Source organism: Myotis lucifugus, unplaced genomic scaffold (assembly GCF_000147115.1).
Source record: "Myotis lucifugus unplaced genomic scaffold, Myoluc2.0 scaffold_18, whole genome shotgun sequence".
Taxonomy (NCBI): Eukaryota; Metazoa; Chordata; class Mammalia; order Chiroptera; family Vespertilionidae; genus Myotis; species Myotis lucifugus.
Window position 1 is genome coordinate 3,238,126 of NW_005871066.1, and position 17,456 is coordinate 3,255,581.

Here is a 17,456-nt window from a genome sequence, read left to right on the forward strand (position 1 = left end):
CTAGTGTATACAGCACTCTGGGATGGCTATTCAAGGAGAGACCAGGATAGCAATGAAAATGAATGATGCTGCTTTATTAACACAGGCTATCGTGGGAGATTCCTGATGAGAATCCAAGAGGGACAGCTTAGGGGGGGACCGGAAATTATCAGGAAAAGAAAATGGAAGTGGGAGGGGAAGGGAAAGGGGTAGAGGTGTGGGTGGGGAGGTAGGTGTCACCACGAAGCAGAAACAAGGCAACCAAGAGAGGAGCAGACCCATAGGCTCCCATTTAAAAAACAGGTAAGGTCTCATCTAACCATGATGCTGCACACCTAAAACAACACAAAATCATACTGAATGATATTTGAAAAATATAATAAAAACCAGAAAAAAAGTCAGGATAATAATAAAGAAAAAGAAGAAATACTCTACAGTACTGTATCACTGTATTTTATTCGATTTTGCTAACAAAATAGAGTATTTCTTTTTCCTTTCATTAATTCCTGTTTCCTTTCTCTTCCTCTCACATACAGGAAGATGCATTCTTATACTTGCGATCCTATCTGTGAGGAGCCAGAGCTCACCCAGCCCTACCCCATCCTCTTCACACAGCTACTCTGAAGCTTTCTCAACAGGTGGTTCTTTTAATGCTTTAGATTGGATTCTCTTTCTCTACAGATTTATCATAAATGCTTCATGTCACCATGTTCACTGAGAAACAGTGAATAGATTGAAACAAAGAGCCAAGTAAGAAGAAAGAAAGTTCTAGATCATATAACTCATTTTCAAGAACATAAATACTCAAATCAAAAAGGGTTAAGGCCAGGCATTTAGTCCAGTATTTTCTGCTTATGACATGCAAGACACTATACTCAAAGGTGTGAGGTACACTGGCCTGTCCTCAAAAAAGTTAAAATCTATTCCCAGCCAGCGTGGCTCATTGATTGAGCATTGACCTATGAACCAGGAGGACACGGTTCCATTCCTGGTCAGGGCACATGCCTGGGTTGCAGGCTCAGTCCCCAGTAGGGGGCATCTAGGAGGCAGACAATCAGTATTTTTTTAAGTTAAAATCTAAAACAAAGAAGACCAAGAGGCAGGAAGGGATGGGAGGAAGAGCCCAAATATATGATCAGGCCTGGAAAGCAGCTCAAACACTCCTCACTCTGAGTCAGGAGAGAAGGAGAAGGCTGGGCCAAGACAGAGAGAGGCGGGAGGCTGCAGATCCATGGGGAAGGGAAGAGGCATTGTAGGAACTCAAAGAATAGCGTCATTTTAGTTTGGGAGCAGGGTCACTATCTTAAAGGTCACCATCTTAAAATGAGGGAGTCAGAGATGGAAAGAGAGGAGCGTAAATAAAGAAAAGTCTTGGACTAATTAAACTTGGGAGCTGACAATGTTGACTCACTTTTCTCCTTGTTAATATATTTGGATCTAGATTTAAGAAAAGTCTGGAAGAAGACACGGGATTTCAGCAAACTCTGCCATTATCCAACATGCAACACACACTAAGGTCAAAGTGCGCACACAGAGTTTTTTCAGAGTTCTTAAAAACATACCTTTACAGAACTACCAGAAGATTCATATCCATAGTGCGCACGTCGACTTCAATGGAACTTGAATAGCTCAATAGAAAATGAGGAATAAAAACACACAATTTACAGAAGCACAATTGACTAATAAATGTATGAAAAACATTCAGTTTCAAAAGCCAAACACCAGTGAAAACAAGATTCTCAAATGGAAATAGTTTTGAGACAGGAAAATATACACATATGTACATGTATGTACCTATATGAAGTATTATAGCAATACAGACACACACACACACACACTACTCCTTCAAAATGTTTGTATCCTTAATTCACTAATTATCCTATGAGTTTAGCCTAAGGCCGTGGTCGGCAAAACGCGGCTCACGAGCCACATGTGGCTCTTTGGCCCCTTGAGTGTGGCTCTTCCACAAAATACCACGTGCGGGCGCGCACGTACAGTGCAATTGAAACTTCGTGGCCCATGCGCAGAAGCCGGTGTTTTGTTGAAGAGCCAGTATTTTGTGGAAGAGCCACACTCAAGGGGCCAAAGAGCCGCATGTGGCTCTCGAGCCGCGATTTGTCGAGCCGCAGTTTGCCGACCACTGGAAGGAAATACTCAGAGAAACAAGAAAAGATTAATTTTCAAAGATGTTTGTTGCATCATTCATAATAGCTTAAACTGAAAACAGTGTTAATTTTAATACCAGAAAAATTATTAAATAAATTCTAGCCTATATGATCCTATTAACCAATGTCACCCCAATAAATTTATTTTTTAATGACAGGATACAGGCTCGACATAGGTCATTTTGTGGTTACGTCGCCATCTCCCATTTATTTATAAAAAAAAAAAAGTCTGTCATTTCGATGTATGTACATATGTGCTTTATGTTTTTTATTATTTGCTGTATTTACCACAAGTAAAGGTCAGGAATTGTTCTTTCTTTTAAATTTTTTTTACTGTTTCACTTCATTACTGCTGTGTATGTGCTCCACATGAGTGACGTAGGTGCTTATGTAGGTGGATTCTGACTTACGGCGAAAATCATGTTACATCGCCATAGGAACGGATCTCCGACGTAACCCAAGGACGTACTGTACTGATAGAATACTATGTAACTACTAAAAATTATTTTACAATGACTTATTAATGAAATGGAGATGTGCTCACAATATAATATTAAATGAAAATAACCAGGATGCAAAACTACATACAAAATGTGATCCTATCTAGTTATATAACTACATGTAAATATAAAGAAAAAAAGGTTGGAAGAAAATATGTCAAATTATATCATTAGTAATTAACTTTGAGTTGCATAATTATTTCTGTTTTTCAATATATCTGGACTTTTTATAATTACCATATATCTTATGTTGGCACATATATTTATTACCTTATACATAGCAAACACAGCACTGTTGCAGAATGATTTGATTTGGGGGTTATTTTTAAGAAATATATCTAAGCCAATGCACTGTAATTATCTGTAGAGAAAAAGTGAAATCCCTTCATCTTTGGGCATTCAGTGCCTAATGTATAGTGTCTAATGCACAGGAGACATTTTATCATTCTTAAATTAATAAATGACCACTTTTCATAAGTGATGGATGGAAAGATGGAAAGAGGAATGCATAAAGAGTTGGAAACCTCTTCAGCATTTAGTAAAATTGGTATCTTTCCTGGGATTTTCGGGATTTGAAAGGGGCTCATCGTGTGGCAGGCCTTTAAGAGAATAAAGGAAGAGGGGAAAAAAATAAAAGGAATGATTTTCACAAGGATACATGGGATAAGATTTCATTGATTGAGCTCATTCTTCTACCAACTCGCAATGTCTATTCCACACTTTGCTCAAATTTGTAAATGCATCTGCTTCTTAGAGAAACAGGAGAAAGCAACTGTTCAAAAGCAATCACACAATTGCCCCCTTCAACCTACCAGGAGGATGCACTTAATTCACAGAACCACTGAGACGCATGTCTAGGTATATAATCTCCAAGGAAGGCTTTCCAAAATTGATGCTTCAATTTCATTAGAGGGAATAGATGGGTCCCATCAGATAAACATGTATTTCTATCCATCTTTGGAAGCACAGACAACAAGAATGGCTCTGTCCCAGCAACGATCACATTTTCTGTGTGTATTCACAGCTTCTTGGCTTGGAGATGCGGTGTCTCCATTCTCCAGCTGATTGAGGGTAACAGATATGCCTTCTTCACCCCCTCTGGCATCACGGTGACAGACACTCGGCTGAGCGCCCAAGGCTGAAATCTGGTATGAGTTTAAACTTGCTTAGACTTGTGAACTTCAGAGAGAGGAAGAATAATTCACATCTTCGTGTGTTCATATCTCTTGCACCAAAACTGGGGTTCTTTGCAGATGCTCATGTCACGTCACCATTATTTCTCCCTCAAAATGTCTGGTTGCTCTTCACTCCCTCCAAGTGGCATTTCCCACTTTCAAATGCCTACAAACACTCATACATAATATCCCAGAATTGCACTGGTTGGTGGGGAGGGATAGAGAATGGAAGAGAAATGACACGTGGCTTTTTAATCAGGCAGTTCAGGATTTCAGCTCTTATTAGCTCTTTGCCCTGAGGCAAGCTACTAAACTAATCAGAGCCTCAGCTTCTTCATCAAAAAAATGGGGCTAATACCTCCTTTGCTGCAGAACAATTTTGAAAATGAACGTTAAAGCGTCTGGCATGGGGTATACACTCAGTAAAATAGCGATTGTTATTAGTAATGTCTCTGTAATTAATTCACTTGCTGATTTGTTTCCAAACTGTGTGCTTTCCTCTAAATGCTCAAATGCCATATGAGAAGTTTTCTTTCTAACTATTTTCCCTATTGACTCATTTTTAGGATGGTGGCTCCTGGGTAGAAAAATAACTTTACAGGGTGATTCAACTATAAATTATATAAAGAACCTTAGACAACACAAAAAGTAAAGACATATATGGGGATTAAAATTCTGGATTTGGCCTGAAAACATATGAGGCGGGGCTGAAATAGAATTCAAAAAATATAAATCATTCCCAATCTTTTCAACATCAAATAAAATTAGGCCCCCTATTGATTTCGGAAACTTTTCCTTCTAAGACACTATTTTAAGGCTCTGTCAAGGTAATGATCAACGACCACAGAAAGCAATAAACCCAACTTTGTCTTCTAAGCAGGTCATCTGGATGGTACTGTCAAGAAGCAACAGTCCAACACCCCCCTTCCCGCACAATAGTTGAATTCAATCTAAAGAGAATGGCACTGCAGCAGACCTTCCAATAGAAGCCTCGGCTGACAGATGGATCACAACTGCACAGATCCATCCAACATAAAACACCAAGAGCACCGGCCAGTTCCTAAGCAAGTTGGAGGCCCCTCCTAATTGTTAAATGCTATCCAGCTCTTAAAGAAAAGCCTGCCCTACTCCCACCCCCCGCCCCCATTGACTATTCCAAACCAAGACCATCTTGTCCTCAGAGTGATGGTACACCCACGATGCCAAATGGAACACTGCAGCAACACCACCAATATTTCAGCATAGTTTTGCAAACAACTCGGAGGGTTTGGGGCCCACATTGATCTAATTCACTCAATAGTTGCTCAATTCTCCAATTTATTGCCCAGATGTAGCCAAATTCCTCCCTCTAGACAGAAAAGACAAAGAGACAGCCTGTAATGGAAACGCGCTGAATTGCACGTTACAAGTAAGACGGAGGCCACGAGGGGGTCCCGGCTGCGGGTCCCAGTCTTACCAGAGGAACAGCAGTGTGGCTGGGAATACGGCACCTGCGTGGCCGTGGCTTCTTGTGACCACGGAGCTGCTGGGATGGCCCAGTGCTTCCTGTTACAGCAAAGCGCACCCTGAAGCCAGACACTGTTACAGGGAGAGACTGGAGGTTCCCCCCCTTGCTTCAGGGCAAGGTCAAGTCTGAGTGTGGCCCAGATCATCAGTGGGCACTTCCTGCCACTGCGTCTTGCTGCCATGTGCAGTGGCAACTTCTGAGGCTGAGAGAACACTTTTCAAAGCCAGAGATCTCCAGGGAAGTCATCCACATTCCATGCAATTTATAATAAGTGCTCCAGCAGCGGGTTATAAATCCGTCTTCCTCTCTGAGCGCCATCAACTGCGATGCGCATCTATCTCCCTGTTCCCTGCTGAATTGGTGAGGGCTAACAGTGCCGGGGAAATAAAGCAGCAGAGTGCGGGAGAGGCAGTGGGGGATACAGGAAAATTGAGCGATGCTTATGAATGCCCTTTATGGACCACGCACTGAAGGTACACAGTCAGCCTTGTACCCCAGTGAAGTGAAATACTAAAATGATCAATCACAACAATATTAGCGATCATTTTCAATATCTGGAAAGTAAAGTATGGTTACTCTGAAGGGTTCGGCAACAGGACTTCTCTGGTCTGGGGGTCAGAAGGAAGGTGCGGGCTTCTAAAGGCAGATGGGTGGGTATTAACTAGGGATGGGGCACGACAGATGGGGCAAGGACAGAAGGAAGAAAAAGCAGCCCAGGTCAAGGCCATGCAATGTTAGACCAGAGCTCCTCAAACTCTATTCGGCAAATGAATCCTCTGAGGAGCTTGTGAAACTGCATTTCAACTCAGTGGGCCTGGGGAGGGGCCCAAGGTTCGGCGTTTCTAAGAAACTCTGGGGTGAGGCCAAGGCTGCGGGTCTGGTCCTCACCGTGTGCAGTGAGGACCCGAGGTTCTGCCCAGAGGCCAGAGCAGAGAGAACGAGGGAGGGCCCATGAGGAGGCCAAAGAACTTGGCAGAGGTCAGGGGCCTGGGTCTAAGAGGGGTGGGAACCATGAAGATCTCCATTTCCTTTGTTCTCGCCAAACAACCATCCTCGGAGTTCATTTTCCCGGGAGACAGCTCTTTGCAATCTCCGAAGTGTAAGTGAGAGCAAAGGTGTTTATGGACTTCAGGGCCTCCAAGAGCCAATAAAGCACGGCTCCTTCATCACAGACAGCCCATTAACAACCCATGTTTATTAGTAAAAATCCTCGGAACTTAATACGCCTTTGTCAGCAGAAGTAATTGATCTTGGCCGGTTAATTTGGCTGCTTTTACAGACTGAGGACTTGCCACTCTTTTAAGAGCGTCCGACAGCTCCGTGGGCTTCCTCCCCTTCAGCCAGCAGTTTCCCAGAGCCCCGAGGCTTCTTAAAATCGTTCTCTCGAAAAGAGAGCGCAGACATCTCTCAGTGGCACGTTGGTCTGTGGTCTCAGAGGCCTGGGAGACACGGGATTTCACAGAAAGGTCTGCGCCCACTGCCACCACCCCATTCCTTGTGAATTGCCTGACAAAGGCATGCAGAGCTGTGTGCTGTTCCATGAGGCAGGTAATAAAAGCTCAAGATTAAGCAAAAGAGAGGCAGATGTGTGCTTTAACCAGTGCTTGGTATAAACTATATGCTTTCCTTCTGCCTTAGGAGAGAGTCAGCTTCTTTCCCTTTTAAAATTAATACAGAGCCCAGCCAGTGTTGCTCAGTGGTTGAGTGTTGACCTATGAACCAGGTCATGGTTGGATTTCCAGTCAGAGTGCATGCCCAGGTTGTGGGCTCGATCCGCAGTGTAGGGTGTGCAGGAGGCAGCCATAAATGATTCTCTCGCATCATTGATGTCTCTCTCTCTCTCTCGCTCCGTCCCTCCGTCCCTCCCTCCTTCCCTCTCCCTTCCTCTCTGAAATCAATAAAAACCTATTAAAAATAAAATAAATATAGGACTTATTCAGACTGAACACAGGCCATGAGGAAGACACGCTAAATGACTCAGACAACGCTGAGGAACAGCCAGAGGGGCTCAGGCCTGCACCCCCTGGTGAGTGCTGGGACTCTGGAGAAGGGGTTCTCTTGGCTCTCTTACGTATCCGAGTAGATGGGGGTGATACGGTTTCACAAGCAATAGGAAAGGATTCTTCACATGAGTCATGATGATATTCACCCCTAAAAATGTCAGGCGCTCTGCTTCTGGAACGGGTCAGAGTGAAATTGTGAAATCCTCTCCAGTTATCTTCAAACGTCAGCATGCGCTCAGCTGTCTGGAACGCCCGCCGTATAGACTGCCCGACCCGAGTCAGGATGTAAAATCATGGGTCAGGCATGTGTTTCACTATCTGAAGAAGCCATCTCGATGAGATGGGTGCCTCTCCAGTCGTCCGCCTCCGTCACCACATCACAAAACCATGGGTAGACAGAGCTTCCCAAATTTGAAGAGTGTAACCAAGGTGGTTGGATACGAAACACAAGCCAGCTGACATATACAGTACTTACTGGAGAGTTGGGGTGGAGGGGGGGCAACTGGAAGGGTTGGAGATTCATTTATCAGAGACGGGTAATATTCACGAAGGATTCCTCACAGGTGCACAACTCCAGAGGCGGTGGTCTGAGGCAGAGAGCAATCTAATGAGATGGGGATATCTATCTAACAATAGCTATTCTTCCCCAGCAAGAAGGGGCTGGTGGCTTTAAAGGGCAAGAATGTCACAGTTTGGAAGAGAAGACAGTCCTGGTTTTAGTGTGCTGTGTCACAAAGGCATGTACCTCAGTTGCAGGCTTGATCCCGGCCCTGGTCAGGGCATGTGCGGGAGGCAACCAATTCATCTATCTCTCTCACATTGATGTTTCTCTCTGTCTCTCCACATCCCTTACACTCAAATATTTATGAAAATATATCCTCGAGTGAGGACTAATAATAATAATAAAAAAAACACCACATAAGCCCTGACCAGTTTGGCTCAGTGGATAGAGCGTCGGCCTGCTGCCTGAAGAGTCCCAGGTTCAATTCCGGTCAAGGGCATGTACCTTGGTTGTGGGCACATCCCCAGTAGGGAGTGTGCAGGAGGCAGCTGATCGATGTTTCTCTCTCATTGATGTTTCTAACTCTCTATCCCTCTCCCTTCCTCTCTGTGAAAAATCAATAAAATAAAAAAAAACACAAAAAAAAACGCCCAGGCTATTTTAATAAAAAGCTGCAGAGGGGATAAGGACATGTATGTAATACCTTAATCAATAAAGAAAAAAAATAACAAGCTGCAAAAAAATTTTTGTATTCTCAAAAATAAAAACTGCTCTGATGGCCCTCTCATACCCAAACTTACTCCCAAGTGTCCTATCCCCAAGCACGGCTCCGTCCTCTCTGCCGCTCGTCCTATCAGTGGAAAGATGGACATCAGAGCCATTAGTGGCTCCAAAGTGCTGAGGATAGCAAAAGGGAACTAGAAAGAATGTAGGATTAGGACTATAAGAACATGGGCCATCAGATATCGGGGTACAGAAATATATCGAATATAGGTCTGCAGAGAACTCACTGAATGGGAAAGCCTGGGCAACCAACATCATTGAACTTTTATTTCTTCAACCAAAATTGAAAGCAGGACTTCCAGGGCCCTGGGCTTGGCCCTCAGGTGTGTTGTGTTTAGAAACACATGGGCTCCGAACGCCTTGAGTGCATTTGAGTTTGTGACCCTGCGCATATGATCTCCAAACTCACTTCCGCTCCCCAACACTGAATTACTTCACATGCCTGTTACTGGTAAATCTACAGGATCTTCCATCCTCTTTCCACGTCCTAAATCCCACCCCCACCCCCTCAAGGAGGCTCATCTGCTCAGCCTTGGCATACCTTTCCGGGAAAGATGGTTTGTTTAGGTGCAGATTTAAAATTTCCTACGTAAGAGGTGCCTTGTTTTTCCTCAATCTACCCAAAAGAATGGGATACACACACAAAATTATCAGCAAACTTTACAGCTGCCAATAGGAAAAAAAATAAGCAATATTTAATAGCAAATAGAAATTATCTATATAAAAAACAAAGCTATTTATCCACATGGAAGTGGAATCTGAATATGCAAAATCATGTTCATTTTCATTACTCAATCATCTTTGTTTTTATATATTACAATATGATGTGCATTATATACCTCATATTACATACATATACACATATATCCTCTCCTTCCCAGTCTCCCTCCCCTTTCCTTCTTTCCTCCCCCTTCCCCTTACAAAAACACCCTCCTCTGGGTCATGCTTACTTCACTCGGGACTCTCTCAGCTGTATGTGCTGTAGGAAGGGGAAAGGGTTTAGGAAAGACGTGTAGAGAAATGACAAATGCTGTGATTTACGATGATCCACATATGATTCTACTTTGGTGAAATTACGATGCTAGAGTTCCCCATTATTTCTAGTATTCTGAGATGCACACTGTATGTTCTTTATGACAAAAGATTAAAAGCTTTAAAAATATATGGTGTAAATAACTTGGAACGGCTTGTTAAGACTAGGTTCCCATCATCACTGTGACCACCATCATCACCAATGATTTTACTCCAAATTTAAAATACATAAATAAAAAAGATCCCCTCCATCAAACCTCAGAGGGAAGGTAGGGGAGGGTGGGGGTAAGGGGGAGAGATCAACCAAAGGACTTGTATGCACGCATAAAAGCCTAACCAATGGACACAGACAATAGGGGGGTGAGGGCATGAGTGGGAGGGTTGGGGAGATAGTGGGGGGGATAAGGACACATATGTAATACCTTAATCAATAAAGAAATTAAAAAACAAAGATCCCCTCAACATCATCACATCAGCAAAGTTCCCTTTTTCATTCCTAAGCACTCTGAAGATATCCTTGGTACATGAGTTACAAGTCAGCAATGCTTGGAGAGGCAGGTCTGTGGCTTTGCCTCACCAATCCCTACTCCACCCTGAACCCACAGCTTAGGGGCCACTTCCTCCTGTTTATTCCCCCAACGCAACTGACCAATCTTTAGACCAGGTTCTCCACCACACAGAATACACTGAGGCGAGCTGACCCCATCTGCTTCCCATTTGACTAAAAAACTCAACAGCTGCTCCAGCAAGAAGCTTCTTTGCCCAAAGAGCAGAGAATCCGTGTCTCCCCAAAGAAGATGCAAGTGGAGGAAAGTCACCCTCTTCCCCTCATTCCTTAGACCAGTGATTCTCAATCAGGAGCGACCTTGTTCTCAGGGGACAGGTGGCAGTATCTGCAGACATTTTTGGTTGTCAAAACTGAGGGCGAACGTGGATGCTGCTAAACATCCTACAATTGCACAGAACAGCTGCCACAACAAAGACCTACCCAGCCCCGAATGCTAACAGTGCCAAGATCGAGCAATACACCTGCCGTAGAGAGATGAGCTTTCCCCCGGGTTCCATAGCAGGAGGGAGAGAAGGAGAGACTATAAGGAGAGTCAGGGCTGCTCGTGGTGAGTCCCAGCTGCAATTAACCAGAAGGAACATCCTCGGACCACCCAGGGCAGTACTTACAACGCAGGAACACTTGGTGCACTTGTCTCCTTCGGGCTGAAAGTACTCTCCTTCTTGGTACTGCACACCCTCAAACACACAGCCTGGAAAGCAAAGGAGAGTTTCTAATGAGGGCAGCAGCCTTTGTTCAGTTTGACCCTATTTTTCTATCCACTGCTCATCCATCTCCCATCTCCACCTCGAAGAGCATCCTCTTTAACCAGAGGACAATATCGCTTCGTAGTAAGAAAAAAGAAAGACAGGAAGGAAGGGAGGGAGGGAGGGAAAAAAAAGACCAAAAGAGTACAAAAGATTGACATGGGCCCCAAAATCTCAAGATGCTTGAAAGCACATCAGAGGTTGGGCCCAGGTCAGTCTGAGGGGCACAGTTCACAGTCGTGAGCCCTGCAGAGCCTGTGGAACTCACCGTGACCTCACTGACCACGGCCAGGGGGACCAACGCCAGAGGGACCAGAGGCGACAAACAGAAGAGTCCCAGTGAGAGAAATCAATAAGGAGCTAAACAGCAAATGACCTAAAGAGCTGCCACTCGGTGAGTAGCAGGAACTGCCCAGCCTCTACCAGGCCCTCCATACCCATGATTTTACTCCATCTTCACCAGTGAGCTACCAAGTGGGGGCTTTTGTCACTGTCCCCATAAATGGGGAAGACGTGGCTCCGAGAGAAGAAGTAACTCACCCAGCTGGCCGGTGGCAGAGCTGGGATTTAAACTCAGTTCTGAGCCACTGGCCACACGGTACAAATAACCAGGCACCAAGACAAGAAGACACAAAGGTAGGTCAGGAGGTACCCACAGGTTTTCAGTCCCACCCTTTGTCCTGTTAAAGGGGTTGTGTTCCCCCACCAAGTATGGATAAAAATAGGACCAGGAGCCCAGGAGGTGTCTCCCATTCAGAAAGATGCTCAGGACACTGTTATATTCGTAACAAATCTCACAAATGACCTAGAGCGTAGCTGGCCAGTAATCCCCGATCCCCCAGGCCATGGGGGGACTGTCAGCTATTCCTCAGGTCCGTGCTCAGAGGTACTTGGCCAGAATAGCTGAGGTCACTCTCCACATAACAGACAGTGCTGGAGGCAGCAGTCTGCCGGCCAACACTCAGCAAAGGGGGCTCTTGCAAAACACAGCCTCATGCCCCTGGGAGTGAGTGTTCAAGGCCCGCCAACTGAACTCATCAACAGAACCCACCAAAGCCTTGAAGCAGCTGGTACCTTCCAAGAAGAAACAAGTATGACCCTCATCCACCTGATGTGGCTGCTGGACCTGTTCACTTTAAAGCTGGATATAGAGCCCTTTGTTCACTGAAAGACGTGGAGACAAACACTACTGAGTCTGAAGCTGAATAACTGAGTGAAACTGCTTGTTGATGCCTGCGCCCAATCTTCCCCCACCTCCTTGCTGTTCCCATTGATTAGGGAAGACCTGGTGAACCCATGGCCCTCCCAGTAGCTGTAGCTCAGCCTGGCTCATAAAGGCAGGTACCCGGTCATCTCCTTACAAAGGACACTGCCAACAAAAGGTCTTCCATTCTTTCATATGTTTGCACCACTGATTCTGTCAGACAGATTTCCAGATGATTAACCACAACAATCTACGTTTGACAACTTCCATAGGGAATTTTAAATGAAAATTCACGCAAACTGTTCCCATCACAATTCGCCATCTTTGAACAAAGGGTCTGGAGGAAAGGAAGGAGCAGACAACCAAGAATGCCCTGAAATGTGTCTCAGGAAGAAGCTGACCACAGACTGTGCATGTTTGTCATTATGTGGAAAAACCATCCCATGATCAATGACAGATGCCAGTCCTGAGTTAATGAAGGAGAATGTCCCACAGCTTCCCTTGAGGGTCCCTGTCTAGACTTAGCTGAGACCACCCTCCTAAGACAAAGGGTGACACATTCTGGATGTGGCTTCTGATTTGCATCCCGAAGGTTGGCCTTTGAAATTGAGAAAGGGGTGGGGGGGAGGAAACAAAGTTGATTCTTTTTTTTTTATGTTTTTATTGATTTTCAGAGAGAGGCAGGGAGAGGGAAAGAGATAGAAACATCAATGATCAGAGAGAATCACTGATCTGTTGCCTCCTGCCCACTCCCTACTGGGGACTGAGCCCACAGCTCAGGTATGTGCCCTGACTGGGAATCGAACCATGACCTCCTGGTTCATAGATTGATGCTCAACCACTGAGCCAATCTTTAAAGTTAGCAACAGTTGATTCTTGACCCCATAGTGGAGGGCACAGAGCTTGCCCAGCTGTCAGGGCCTAGTGTGTGCCACTGGCATGCTAACTTAAAGATTTGCCTCCCAGGGCATCTGAAACCAAGGAGAACAGTTATCATGGTGTGTGGGAGGTGGGAGGTAGTACAATATGGTGGCCATGAAAGAGAGGGAGCCAGACCCTAACTCCACCTTTGGCCTTTTCTCACTCACAGGTCTTATTCCCATTGGGTCTCATTCCTTCCTCTATGAACTTCGGGCAGTACCTCACTGGTGGGTCAAGTGCATTCATTTGTGTGGTATGTACAATCATGGAGTTCACCCTTTCCTTCGGGAAACTCAACCAAAAACAAAATGGAAGAAGCAGTTGCTCAAATATGGTAACTTCAATTGCTGAAATAAAGTCACTTTGTCACTCTGATGTTTGTACACTCACACTTTCAAAGGCAGCCAAAAAAATATGACTATCTCCTGACTGAAGAGGAATGTTATATGTGCTCAATGGATTCTGTATCAATAAAACAACAGTCTAGTCAACATGACTGAATTCATATTTAAGAGCTATGACAATTTTAAAATCTATACAGCATTAAAAAAAACTGCTCTGTTATCCATCTCAAGCTTGGAATTACCTGGGAGGGCTGGGTCCCACCCTCAGAGATTTTGATGAAATTGCTCTGTGATGCAGCCTACACATCAAGATTTATTTTTTAAAACTTCCTGGGTGATGTTAATGTGCAGCCTTGAAAACCAGTGATCTAACTTAATAAAGATCTTTTAGGCATTTATGAGTATGGCTACATGATACAAAGCATATTTAGTGTACTCAGAAGAAAAAAGTGGTTATGGAAAGAATTATCAACCAGTTTTTGGTCTTCATGCAAGCTCATCCAATAATACTCCACAGCAGTCCCACTGTGAAAAGGAAGATGGGCTCAGTAAAGACTGTGCAGGGCCCGGCTGGTGTTGCTCAGTGGTTGAGCATCGATCTATGAACAAGGAGGTCATGGTTCGATTCCCAACAGTGCACAAGCCTGGGTTGCAGGCTCGATGCCCAATAGGGGGCATGCAGGAGGCAGCTGATCAATAATTTTCTTTCATTATTGATGTTTCTTTCCCTCTCCCTTCCTCTCTCTCTGAAAATCAATAAAAACATATTTTTAAAAAATGAGAGAAAAACCGTGCGGGGAACTTCGGAAGGTCAGAAGTAGTGGAGAGGGGCCTGTCCTTATGTCATTCGAAGATGAGAAAAGACCAGACCTCAGAAGGGCCTCGGGTCTAGATATATTTCAGACAGCATGGAGGGGAGCAGCAGGCGCCTGAGCAGGGAGCCTAATCTTTGCCGAGCGACCCACCATGTGGCCATAGCCATGACCCAGGAAGGTTTGCAGAACAGAAGGCTCTTTGGAGATTAACCTCAAAAGCACGGAGGAGTTGTGAGTATCACCTCCAATGAGGAAAAACACTGTGAAAAACCCAAAATGCAGAACATCTGTCTAAGAGGATGGGCCAGGGGCTTAAGGGCTCAGGAAAAAATCTCTCACCTCACAATCCCCGGGCTCAGACCTAGGGCGAGCAAAGGTGCAGGAGGCCTTGGTAATCCTGCTCGGAGAAGTGAGAGGAAGCCCTCCAGCCACTGAAGGAAGGAGCCCCCCACCGTCAGCTGGGCTGCAGGGCCTCTGCAAAGACCTGGGCCCAACTTGCTGCACCAGGCGGACAGCGGAGGCCAGCACAAGCCGAGGCTGAATTCCCTCGGGGCCACAGCTCTCGGTTTTCAGCAAACATCTGGTTACCTCATCACCCAGGCAAGCGCTGGCCAAGGGATTGCAAACTGAAGCAGTAAAGACATTTCTGGTAGCGAGGCAAAGCCACAGCCTCTCCTTCCAAAATAAGCGTTACCTGCGGCCCGTGGAGTGGAAAGCAGGCCGCTGAGCCCCGAGCAGCCACATGCCAAGACCTACAGCACGTTGCATTCATCCCGGGCTCCCAGGGAGGCCGACCGGACATTTCTAGGCAAAGAAGTTTGCTCTCTAAACCTACTGGGTGCACAGATGTAAAGGGAGAAACAGTCCGGTCGGGAGAGGGGAACAGCAGGCATTCTGGACAGCGCTCAGAGGTTCCAGCAGTCACTGCAGCCTCCCCGTCCCGGGAGTTTACCTGGACACGTGGGGCAGCACGTTCCCAGATGCTTGGAGGGATTTCTACAGTGCACGACGCACCGCACCTCAGACTCGGTGACCACGCCTTCCTGAAAAACAGAACAGCAAGGTCAGCCCAGAATCCCCGCTGCAGACTCATTCACTTTTGGAAAGTAACCAAGGTAACTGGAGAGGAGTCCCAACACAAACGTGCAAAGCGAGAGTGGTGTCAGGTCCAGAGGTACGGGGCCCAGATGAGGTCAGATCTCCCTGGCTCAGCCCACGGAGGCTAGTTCCTCACCCTAATCTTACTCTTTCTCTTTGGCCCTATTTTCTTTCTTTCTTTTAAATCTAATGTTTAAGCCTGACCAGCATAGCTCAGTGGTTGAGCGTGGCCCCAGGAACCAGGAGGTCATGGTTCGATTCCCGGTCAGAGCATATGCATGGGTTGCGGGCTTGGTCCCCAGTAGAGGGTGTGCAGGAGGCAGCCGATCAATGATTTTCCCTCATCACTGATGTTTCTATCTCTCTGTCCTTCTGCCTTCCTCTCTGAAATCAATAAAAATAATTTTTTAAATAAATAAATCTAGTGTTTAAGACCCTGATGTCAGTTAGTAGCCTGCAGTGCCTTGCTGTTCATTCACAATTGTTTTTAAGTTTTCAACACTTACTGTATTTTCTATCACTGTCATTATACTGTAAGCCATTAATTTTGAGGCAGAGTATGAATAATAATATCCCAGACGGACATCTGGAGACCTAAATCCTAAACCCTTCTAGAAATACCTAGACCAGCTCCGCAATTTAGACATTCCACTCTGCCTCCTTGAGAGACTGGCTCGCCAACATCCACTTGAAGAGATTAGATAAAACGATTTTTAAGTTCAGAATACCTATGTCAAAAGAGAGACTTCAGGTCTTAATAGCAAAATCAAGTGACTCATTTGTAAACTGATCCTGGGATTCTAGTATTTTAACGTCAACTGAAACATTACTTAAATTAATTTTTAGAGTTGGCTTTTGAAGAATGTTCACCATATTCTCTACCTATTTTATACATGGATTTGTGTCTGTGTGTTTGCTGACTGTTCAGTCTTATTTTGAGGGGAGGTGTAGCACAGGCTAAAAATAAAGTAACCATCTAATAAATAGATGCTTTTCTTCATCGTGTCCGCCACCAGCGCATCTCAATCCTACAAGGAAGGGTTCTTTCCTACATGTCTTCATATCTGTCAGGCCTGAGGCGTCTGCCACCAGTGGAGTTTATTGTGATCTGTATCACAGTGGGAAAGAACAAAACAGCTGCCAAATTTCTGTAAGAGACATCAAAAAAGGATCTGTGCTTTAGTTATATAACTGAAGCAATGCAAAGAGCTACGGCTCAACATCCATTTCCCTTTATTATCTGCAATCCAGATGGAGAATTCAGGTTTGCATGGATTTCCTGTCTCATCTTCAGAGCATCCTCTGCCAGTAAAAACGAGAAGCAGAAAACCAAGGTGAATTTTTCACCAGCAGAACTCCTTTGGTAGGAGGGTCTAAGAAATAAGCTTGAATTCAACGCAAATGGAAATAAACCAGATCATCAGACCAGCTGTTATCTGTCTGGTACCTAGTTGGACCCCAGACACGCAGGCTCTACCTGAAGTGATTTTATCACCAGGCTCCTCACTGCTTACCACCACCCTGTGAGACAGTACCAGCCTCATTTTGCGGGGGATGGAAGTGGGGTCCAGGGAGGTTAGATAGCAAGTGCCATAAGTGGCAGGCCCATAGGTTCCTTGCTACACTGCACTCTCTCCTCTGTTACTGAACCTGTGGGCATTTAATAAGAACATGAATAGGTAAAATTCAGATTTCGGTAAACTAAATGTAAATATAATTTTTACAAATATACTTTTATTGATTTCAGAGAGAGGAAGGGAGAGGGATAGAGAGATAGACACATCAATGATGAGAGAGAATCATTGATCAGCTGCCTCCTGCACATTCCCACTGGGGATTGAGTCCACACCCCAGGCATGTGCCCCGATCAGGAATCAAATGGGTGACCTCCTGGTTCATGGGTTGATGCTCAACCACTGAGCCACTCTGGCCAGGCTAAATGTAAATGTTTGAGAGAAGATCAGAGAGAGTCCTGGCCAGTGTGGCTCAGTTGGTTGGGTGTCATCCTGTGCACTGAAAGGTCAGGGCACATACCCAGTTTGTAGGCTTGATCCCCGGTTGGGGATGCATTCAGGAGGCCACTGATCCACCTCACATCAATGTTTCTGTCTCTT

The 17,456-nt window shown here is 45.1% G+C and overlaps 1 protein-coding gene across 1 annotated transcript in view; it reads right to left on the reverse strand.

Annotated features, from left to right (window-relative positions):
- BMPER (BMP binding endothelial regulator) overlaps positions 1–17,456 on the reverse strand; it is a 174,542-nt gene that overhangs the window by 129,486 nt on the left and 27,600 nt on the right. Inside the window, exons 4-5 of the mRNA XM_014452760.2 lie at positions 15,197–15,287; positions 10,823–10,905 (exon numbers count right to left, since the gene is read on the reverse strand). Of these exons, the coding sequence (XP_014308246.2) occupies positions 10,823–10,905; positions 15,197–15,287 (174 nt within the window). The remainder of the gene's footprint in view (positions 1–10,822; positions 10,906–15,196; positions 15,288–17,456) is intronic.